The sequence below is a fragment of the Eulemur rufifrons genome, chromosome 30, assembly GCF_041146395.1.
Source record: "Eulemur rufifrons isolate Redbay chromosome 30, OSU_ERuf_1, whole genome shotgun sequence".
NCBI lineage: Eukaryota > Metazoa > Chordata > Mammalia > Primates > Lemuridae > Eulemur > Eulemur rufifrons.
Genome location: NC_091012.1, coordinates 66,682,838 through 66,693,770, shown reverse-complemented (window position 1 = coordinate 66,693,770; position 10,933 = coordinate 66,682,838). Strand labels below are relative to the sequence as shown.

Genomic DNA, 10,933 nt, shown 5'->3' with positions numbered 1-10,933 from the left:
AAGAACTCATGGGATTGATCTTTAGTTGTTATTAGAAAATGATGGGATTAGATATTTTTCTATTATTTCAGCAAGGCCACCCCGTTCAATATAGTCATTCTGTTTAAATATTTGAGACCTTCCATACTGTTTTTATGATGTATGTAGCAATTTACATTCCCATCAACCTTGTAAAAAGGTTGTTTTCTCCACATTCTTACTAACACTTCCTACCTTTTGTTTTTTTTTATAGTAGCCATTCTAACAGGTGTGAGGTGATATCTCATTGTGATTTTCATTTGCATTTCTCTGGTGATCAGTAATGTTGGGCTTCTTTTCATATATCTGCTGGCCATTTGTTTGTCCTCTTTTAAAAAAAAAAGTCTATTCGTGCCATTTGCCCATTTTTAAGAAGGTTGTTTGATTTTTTGCTATTGAGTTCTGTGAGTTCTGTATCTATTTTTAATATTAAACTCTTATCAGATATATGGTTTGAAAATATATTCTTCCATTTCATAGGCTGCCTTCTCATTTGGATGATTGCTTCATTTGCTGTGCACGGGCTTTTTAGTTTGATGTAGTTCCACTTGTTTATTTTTGCTTTTATTGCCTGAGATTTTGGTGTCTATGAACTAAAATAAAATATTAGAGCTCCCCCCGCACCGGCTCACTGAATGGACCCCCTCTTGGCCAAGGGAATATCCTAAAACTAAATTGCCTGCCAAGAGGAGAAAGGTGAGACGTGCCTCATCATGCCCCCCTCCCTTCTTGGAGATATCCTTTGTAACCCATTAACAGTCCTAGGGGTATGCAAGACAAACCTGCTGGTCCTCAATTTACACAACAAATATATGTCCGGTGGCGGTGGCTTGTCTCTGATTAACAGAGTTCCTCATCTTAAAACATTCCAAGCCCTTAGACAAAGCTTCATGTCTTTAACCAATGACAAGTCAAAGAATCTTTAAACCCACCTATAACCTGTAAGCCCCCACCCCGCCTTCCCCTGCTTCGAAATGGCCCACCTTTTTGGGCCAAACCAATGCGTACCTTCCATGTACTGATTTATGACTTTATCTGTAATCCCTGTCTCCCTGAAATGTATAAAACCAAACTGTAACCCAACCACAGCAAGTCCACTTGCTCAAGGCTTCTTGGGCATGCCTCTAAGTCATGGTCCTGAAATTTGGCTCAAAATAAACCTCTTTATAATTATTTTACAGAGTTTGGCTTCTTTTCCATTGACAAGTCATTTCCAAAACAAACAAACAAAAATATCATTGTCAAAGCCAATGTCAAGGAGCTTGTCTTTCTAGAAATTGTACAGTTTCAGATCTTATACTTACTTCTTTAGTTCATTTTGAGTTGCTTTTATTATATAGTATAATTTAAGGATCCAGGTTCATTATTATTTTTTTTTTTTTTTTGAGACAGAGTCTCACTCTGTTGCCTGGGCTAGAGTGCTGTGGCATCAGCCTAGCTCACAGCAACCTCAAACTCCTGGGCTCAAGCAATCCTTCTGCCTCAGCCTTCCGAGTAGCTGGGACTACAGGCATGCGCCACCACGCCCGGCTATTTTTTTCTATATATTTTTAGTTATCCAGCTAATTTCTTTCTATTTTTAGTAGAGATGGGGGTCTTGCTCTTGCTCAGGCTGGTCTCAAACTCCTGACCTAAAACCATCCTCCCACCTCAGCCTCCCAGAGTGCTAGTATTACAGGCATGAGCCACTGCACCCAGCCCCAGTTTCGTTCTTTCAATTTCCATGTGTCCAGACTAGTACCTTGGCTGGTTTAGGAATACATCACATTTAGCACTTGATCTAATTTTGTGTTAAAAGTGCTGGGGATTGTAAGGTTTTTTGGAGTGGCCGGTGCCAGAGAAAGAAAGACGAGCAGAGTTGAAAGGCATAAGTAAAGAGGCTTTATTGGAGCGCTCCCAGGTGTGGGTAACGAGTCCCAAGAGAGGGACTCACAGAGTGGGACCAGAGAAGTCGCATGGCACAGAAGTTTGAGTGGTTTTATATATGTTTTTAGGGCTGGAGGATGGGAGCTTCTTCGGTCAGGAGATGTCGGCGCGAGGAGTAAGGAATTTCTTTGTTGCAGTTTTGGGGCGGGTATTGAGGAATAGGAGGGACTTCTTTTTTCATTAGGGAAGGGAGGGGTGCCTGCCACCAGCCTTACAGGTATGTGTATGTATTTTTTCCTTTCATTATTTTTAATTGCACAAGGAAGGCATTTCACAGGTGTTATAATTCACATCTGTAGATTGCTCCTGGATCCCTGAACTGAGTGGGATGGTCTTTCAACTTTTCCTCTGCACTCTGCTGTGTCAGGATTATACCCCCTCAGGCAGCTGTGGTGCTGAGTCCTGGGCAATCGATTTCATGAAGCTCCTCCCTCTTTCCCTCCTCTGTGGCAGTTACTGCTTGGCTAAGAGGAGCCTGATGTCAATTCAAGGGGCTTCATTTGGGACAGTGCAGAGAGAAGCATGCCTTGAAACTACTTTCCTTTTATGACCTTCACTAAAATCCTGGAAAATGGAGACATTGTCTGATTGTTGAATGTAAGTTTCATTTGAGAGACACATTTGTCCTTCCCCTGGGCATCTGTAATTTCCTGAAGCTGCCCAGTTGGGACTGCCATGTACATAGATTCATACATTAGTTCTGGGACCACCCTAGTATTAAATTCCCTTGGCTTAGGTATGTTAGCTATTCTGACACTGACCATTTTCCTATGGGTAGGGCTAGAGATATTTCTTTATTCATATCATTTTTTTTCACTTCCAAATCTGACACCTTCACTGTAGATAAAAATGGAAAAAGCAAGAAAGCAAAAAAAAAAAAAAAATCATTAGAAACCATTAAAAGTGTACTACTCACATAAGCACTGTTAACCACTGAATATATGTTTATATATTGTTTTTAGAAATTCTACTATGTAAATATAGCCATGTATATTTAAGAATAGTGATGAGATTATGTCCTACTTTTAGCTTTGCAAATTATTTTTGTTTGACACACATCATAATATGAAAGTTAGACCATGCCAATCAATATGAATCCACATAATAAAACTGGTAGCAGAAACACTAATGGTCAATTTAGGTGTGATAATAAAATAAATTAATATTTATTGCTGATTTTCTCAGTTCCTGACACTGTTTTAAGTGCTAAGCCTATACAGTCATCCCTTGGTATCAGTATCCATGGAGAATTGGTTCCAGGACTCTCCATGGATACCAAAATTCATGGATGCTCATGTCCCTGATACAAAATGGCATAGCATTTGCATATAACCTATATACATCCTCCTGTGTACTTTAAATCATCTCTAGATTACTTATAATACCTAAAACAAAGTAAATGTTATGTAAATACTTGTTCTATTGAATTGGGGTTTTTATTATTATTTTTATTATACTGTTATTTTTAAATTTTTTCAAATATTTTCAATCTATGGTTGTTTAAATTCATGGATGCAGAATACACACATACAGAAGGCCAACTGTACTTACTTATTTAATCATCCCCACACGTAGAAGGAGCTACTGTTGTCCAGCTTTAAACATAAGGGAACTGAGGCACAATGAGGGAAGGACTAACAAGTGGTGACTGTGGCTCCAAAGTAAATATGTCTAACCAGAATGTGCTACTCCTGCTCATATCATAAGACCTACAGCTTTACTATTATTCAGGGCATAGTAAAATTTAAAAAATTAAGGTTCTATAGATTTTCTCAGTTAACTAGGCAGAATTTTAAAATAGTGATATTAATCTGCGTGGTTTTGGGGACACATTGGGGAAATGTGTCCAGTAATACTGTGAAAGTGCACCTGCAACATCTTGTCTCCCTTTCTATGCCTCAGGGATGTTCCGGTTCTACAGTGAATGGCTCTCCTGTAGTTGGTACAGAGAATGCTGATGTTTCCCAGACATTTTAAAATTGGGAGTATTTTCAAGAGCAATACATGTTTATTATAGGTAAAAATAGATAACGTAAAAATGAAATGGAATAATAATAACCCAAAGCCTACCACACAACAATAAGCCCTTCTAATGTTTTCATCTGCATTATATTCTTCCAGAAAATTCTTAAGCAGCTATTTATGTGTTTAAGTATATATGCATATATTTATATATTTACATATAACATTTAGTCGTGTAACTTGATAACTTCACTGTAGTGGATTGAATTGTATTCCCTCTGTTTGGAGTATTCACATGTATATTACCACAGTTCCCTTTGCTGTTGACCCCAAATCTACATCACATTCACTGATCTATCTCTTCCCTCATCAGTGTAGGCTGACGCCTCCACACTATAGAGGGCTCCCTCCCCGGGGAACAGGGTGTTCACCCTCCCTTACCCACCCCTGTATAGACTTCCCAGACCTTCTCCCACCCCCTCTCAGTCATCCCCTCTGCAGGACACTGTACACAGCTGCACAGACACTGCTCCGGCAGCCCCATCCTCCCTCAATCACCTCCCACCTGCCCTGCACTGCCCTATGCCCTTCAGCCAGTGACTGTCAAGGAGCACCTGGTGTTTTATCATCATATGGATACCCCAGAGTATATTTTTTACAGTCTTATTTTGCACATATAAATTTTTTCTGACAGATTTGAATCATTCTAATGATTCTATATAGGTTCATAAGCTAGCTTTTTAGGGAGGGTATTGTATTTTTTTATTCGTTGCGTACACTTCTTTGTAAAGAAGTTTGATGATGGAGGTACGTTGGTGCCCCCTTGGAACTGAAGCCTGAACTGCAGCTTGAACATGGCTGAGCAGGAAGGTGGAGGGAGGGGCTGTGACACAAATTCACCAAATAGAACTTTCTGGAAGTCTGAATGTAAAAAGTGGCATAGACAGGCAGAAGAGATACTGAGAGCCTCTAAAGGAAGTGTACCCTACTATGTGAAAGTGAAAGCTGTATGTGAGAGAAACTAAAAGATCATTTTAATTTCTATGCTTTGAGACCTCTGGTTAAATAGCTAGAGACTTATATAGGCAAAAATGACATCAGACCATTTATGATATTTGTAACCCACCTTTACTCTTATGATGATCATCTTTCAATGGAAATACATTTCTATGATAACATTTGAAATTACTTTACAATGAAATTTCACTTCCATTGTTTTCTTTTTGTTGCCCTAGGATTTCATTGTGTGAATGCCCCCAAATTTATTTGATTAGTATCCTGGTGATGAAAATTTAGTTCCCTTACCTTGTGTTCCTATTACAATCGATAGCATACTTAACACCATGCTCATATATATGCAAATATCTTTGTAAGCATTTAATTATAATAAGTTTCTGAAAGTGTCATTTCAAAACCCTTTGTACTATAAAATTTTATATTAGCAATGAATTCTATTACAAATTTATATTCCTAACATCACAATATGAAATTACTTGTTTCTCCATACATTAGAAATAATGTGCCCCATTAATCTGGTAGGCAAGAAATCATCTCTTATCATTGTTTTCATTATAAAATTGTTTTTGTTACATTCTGGAATTCCATCCTATGGATGTAACATGATCAATTTCACAACCCTATGTCATTCAGAGAGTTCTGATGTTCCCTATTATTGACACTCTGTGGATGGCATCTTTCTAGAGTCTGTGCACAGAATAAAAGGCACAGTTCAAGGCACAGTTTGTGTGGCCATTTGTACTGGTGAGTGGAATGTGTCCTCTTTGAGCCCAGCAAACTACCTAGGGAGAATTCTAATATTGTGATAACAGAGCATGACTGGTATATGAGTATGTGTGTGTGTCAGTGTATGTCTGTATGTGTGTGTGCAGACAACTACATTTCCCTCTTCTTGCTTCTGCCCCTTCATGGCCTTGCATCCTATGTGGTTTCCCTTCCTAAATTCAGGTCCAAAAGTGAAAGAAAGGAACTATCAGGATGTCAGTCCTTATAACCAGATTCTTAGCAACATGCTTCATTGTGTTCTAAAGGTAAACTTCTAAAAGGGACATTATTGGTATAAAGGGTGTGCTCCTATGTAGCCCTTTGATAAGTATTGCCATACTGACACTGAGAGAAGTAGTGTCATTTAGACTCCCCAAGTAAAAGCATGTGAGACAGCCTGCAGAGGAGTGAAGAAAGTAATAACGCTGACATGCTGCCACAGAGGGGAGGCCCTAGACTCTGTCATGGACCAATTCTCAAGCTATTGCCATAATTAGAGGATGTGGAGGTGATCAGAAGGCATCAAATTTTGCACACAAACAAAACCTGAGGTAGCATGAGGGGAAGGGAGATGGACATTGCTTGGAGGAACATAGGATAGAGTTAGCAGGGTTAGGATACAGCCACAGTTTTATAGACATATGTTTATGTAAAACATGTGCATCAAGGCCTTTGTATAAAAAAAATTGCTTGTTACAGTAGTACCATAGACTGCCAGATAAATATCATATTTTTAACAGCTTTCTTAAAATTAAACTTACAGAAAATAAAATGCATACATTTAAAGGGGCCAATTTGATTTATTTTAGTAAATGAATAGACTTGTGCAGCCATCACCATAATCGAGTTTTAGACATATCCATACCCCCAAAAGTCCCATAGTGCTTTAATGCCATTAATCCCTTCACTTACCCCCATCCCAAAACCACAGATATGCTTTGTGTGTCTGAGGATTGCCTATTCCACACCGTTCATATGAATGGAATCATACAGTATTTATTCTTTTGTATCTGTATTCTTTCACTTCAAATAATGTTTTCAAAGTTCATTCATGTTATAGCATATCCATACTTAGGTATGGATATTGGCAAAGAACATATCACATTTTTTATCCATTTATCAATTAGTGGACATTTGGGTTGTTTCAGTTTTGGGCTATTAGGAGCAAAAGTTTTTATGTACACATATTTTTAATCTTGGTTGTGTACCTAGGAGTGGAATTGCTGGGTTGTATGATAACTCTGTTTATCCATTTGAGGAATTGCCAGACAATTTTTATGACTCTGATAGTCTTGAGAAATACAGACTTACTCTGTTGTTTTTCTTGTGATTAGACTGTATTTAAAGATTTTCAGAAAGAATACCACCGAGTTGAAGTGCCTTCTTATCACATCATAGCCAAGAGTATATGATACCCACATGATGTCACTGGTGATGTTAACATTCATCACTTGGTTAATGTGATGTTTGCCAAGTTTCTCCAGTGTGCGGTAACTATTTTCCACTCCCTGCTCTGTTCTTCAAAGGTGAGTCATTAAGGCAGCCTTGCCCTTAGAGGGTTGGGGCACAGAATTAAGCTTCACCTTACAGAGGACGGGTAGCTGCATATAATACTTGAAATTATTTGATGAAGATAATTATCTCTTTTCATCAATTTCTTAATTCAAACATTTATTTATATCAGTATAGACCCATGTACACTTATTTTATTTGTTTGGTTACTTTCTTGACTGGATATATCCCAACAGACACTCCAGCATCCTGATTTCTGTGGTGCAGCCTGGAATGTGAGGGCCCAGGGAGATTAGAGTGCTCACATTCTTGACAGCTTTAGGACAGAAAGCTTTAGTGAAATTCCAGGTTCCACTAGTGAGCAGGTATTAACAATGGAGTTTCCCTGATTTACTCGCCCTCTCCTAACCTCCTATAACCTGATCTAAACTATGGATTACTTGAGTAAAGGTTAAAGTTAAAAGGATAGGCAATGAAGAGTATGATTTGGATACATTAGTTTTAAAAACACTCATATCCTACTCTCCCAAAGGAAATACCTATTGTTCTGACTGTGCCCCTGTCTGGCCCCTTAAATGATGATCATTTCACATGGTCCCCATACGCAGGTCTTTTGGCCCCAGGCGGAGGAGGATTTTGCTTCCACCATCATTATCGTCCTCATCATTACCAAGACGGGTTGTTGAGTGAACATCCGTGGGGAAGTGTGAAATGACTGGTCCCTAATCTTTGGTAGCCCATATGCAGACGTCATTGGGCATACTAAATATTTCTCGGAGAGCTGAGGAGGAACCAAGATCCCTGCGTGTGGAGATGCCTCCAGACCTGCGAGCAGGGGCCTCAGGCAGACGGTTGCATTGCAAACGGACAATGGACGACGATGGTCAAGAAGCCAGGCTGCAGAAAAGTTTTGAACCAGCATTTTAAAGTTTGCTCATCTAAAAAATGCAAGTAACTACAGAACCTGCCCTACTCCGTTATTACAAAAAAATAAATAAATAAATCCGAAGTTCTTACGTGAAGGCCAAGGACACTTACGTACTTACAGAAGACCTCCCCCATCCTCTCTTCCCCCACCCTCCCACTTCCAGGTGGAGCCGCCTTGCTGGCTGGCGTCCTCACAGCCTCACCTTCCCCACATCCAGGGCCCAGCGCGTGGCCGCCTGCACCGACGGGCGGTGGCTGCAGACAACCCCTGCTCCAGGAAAGAAGTATCTTCTCACCCATAGCAACTAAGGCAGCTACTGAGCCCGGCGCTGTTCTCCCCGAGCAGCCGAGGGCTGGCAGAGCAGGTGCCCGCAGAGCCGTGGCTGGCCCAGCCGTGAGTGTGACTCCCCGCAGCAGCTGGAACTAAAGGGCCTGAGGACTCAGGACTTCAAGAGCTGCCACCACCGGGAGAAACCGGTGGGACTACAGTGACATCGTCGTCACAGTCTCCAGGAAGGACGGTGAGATCTGAAGGCGTTTCTGCTTCTCACGGGGGGACCCAGAGTGCCAGCGCCTGAGGAAAGCCCACCGCAGCCCCGACCTTCACGCACAGCCCGATGGCAGCAGTGGCAGCAGCTGTGGCAGGATTCCAAGCAGAAGCCAAGTGCCCCATCTGTCTGGACTACCTGAGGGACCCGGTCACCATTGAGTGTGGGCACAACTTCTGCCACTCCTGCGTCCAGCAGTCCTGGGTAGATCTGCAGGACAGTTTCCCTTGTCCCGTCTGCCGTTGCCGATGCGAAGAGGGGCACTTCCGGAGCAACACTCAGCTGGGAAGGATGGTTGAAATTGCCAGGCTGCTGCACAGCCCCAGAAGCAATAAAAAGGGACAGGAAGAGACGTCCCGTTGCGAGAAGCACAGCCAGGTCCTGAGTGTTTTCTGTGGGGAGGACCTGGAGATGTTGTGTCCCCTGTGCACTCAGGCCCCAGAGTACCGGAGCCACCACGTGAGGCCCATAGAGGAGGCTGCCTCTCATCACAGGAAAAGGCTCCGCGGTTACATGGAGTCCCTGAAGAAGCAATTGGTAGACCTTCAAAAATTAATAAGCATTCAAAGCAAAAAACCCTTAGAACTGAGAGAGAAGGTGGAAAACCAGAGGCAAGAATTATCCTCTGAATTTGAGCACCTGAACCAGTTTTTAGACCGTGAGGAATATGCAATGCTCTCCAGGTTAGATGAAGAAGAGAAGGACATTGAACAGAAACTCAGTGCAAACATAAGAGCATTTTCAAACCACCTTTCCACACTCAAAAGTCAACTAAGTAAGGCCGTAGAGCTCAGTGTGCTGTCTGAAGTGGAAATGCTATCACAAATTAAAGTTTTCTACAGGTCTGAAAATGAGGCTAGCCCATCGATCTTCTCAATTCACTTAAGGAGAGAAGGCTGCAGTTTTCCTCCCCAGTATTCGGCCCTTCAGAGAATTATAAGGAGATTCAAAGTAGATGTGATGCTAGACCCTGAAACGGCACACCCTAACCTGATGGTCTCTGAGGATAAAAAATGTGTGAGATTTACAAAGAGAAAACAAAAGGTTCATGCTCTGCCGAGAAGATTTACAGTCAGACCAGTTGTCCTGGGTTTTCCATATTTTCTCTCTGGCAGGCATTTCTGGGAAGTGGAAGTGGGAGACAAGTCCAAATGGGCCATTGGCGTGTGCAAGGACTCTCTTCCCACAAAGGCCAGGAGGCCGCCATCGCCCTGGCAGGGGTGCTGGACAGTCCAGCTGCAGGACAATGGCCATGCCGCCCCTGGAGCTGCTCCAGCCCCTCTACTGCTGGATGTGAAGGACAGAGTCATTGGCGTTTTCCTGTACTACGAGCTGGGTGAGATCTCATTCTATGACATGGCAGAGAAATCTCACACCTATACTTTCAGTGACACCTTCAGTGGACCTCTTCGGCCTTATTTCCAGGTAGGACCTGATTCAAAACCTCTCAGGGTTTGTACAGGAGCAGATTGTGAATGGAAACTCCCCTGAGGCTGAACCATTTTACTAGTTGTTGTTGTTTTTAATGGAAGGTGCCTAGGCTAGTGTGTTAATAAATCTGTAAATCTAAAAAAAATAAAAAAAAATTTCTCAACTTTCTTTTATTATCATGCCCCAGTGAAGATTTTTTAGACACCATTTTTCTCCTATTAACCCTTCCAGTCTGGAACATGAAATATTAATAGTACAGTGTGTTAACAGTGTATGTGCTACGGTCTTTTGTAGCGTCTATCATCCTCATACACTGAAGAACCAATTTTCATCCCCTTGGGGAAAATGCCTCCCCTGTTGAGACTGTGTGGACATTGTGATAAGGGCAAAATCCTAACCCTAACCCTAACCCTGTTCCTTCCCCTTACTTGATGTGTGACACTGGAACTTCTTCTTAGCCTCTGTCAGCCTGACGTTGGTCACCTATAGTAGGGGACTTAGAGATCCTTCCTTACAAAGCTGTTCTGTGGGGCAAATGAGAAATCCTATACTGAGTAGATAGCACCTAGTAGGACTTCAACAAATGGTCATCCTGTCCTGGCTTTCTCCCCCCCGACCCCCACCCTGAGAAATTATGACCGTTTCCTAAACCAAATAGCAAACTGCCACAGAAACCACCTGGAAATGTAGCAGTAAGAAGTAGCACATAAATTTATATTATGATTGAATCTTTGGATTCATTTCTGTGTTACAGAGGGACTTTCCTGAAGGATTTGGGGAGAGGGAAAAAGATCATTAAACAATTTCCTTTAATTCCCCATCAATTT

At 41.6% G+C, this 10,933-nt stretch overlaps 1 protein-coding gene across 1 annotated transcript; it reads left to right on the top strand.

The window, feature by feature from the left end:
- The first annotated feature begins 8,744 nt into the window (after positions 1-8,744).
- LOC138378925 (tripartite motif-containing protein 75-like) lies at positions 8,745-10,166 on the top strand. The gene has a single exon (XM_069464231.1). It carries the CDS (start codon positions 8,745-8,747, stop codon positions 10,164-10,166), a length of 1,422 nt encoding a protein of 473 aa, XP_069320332.1.
- Positions 10,167-10,933: the final 767 nt, after the last annotated feature.

Coding starts and splice junctions, on each gene's coding strand:
- LOC138378925 (XM_069464231.1), top strand. CDS start 8,745: ATGGCAGCAGTGGCAGCAGCTGTGGCAGGATTCCAAGCAGAAGCCAAG.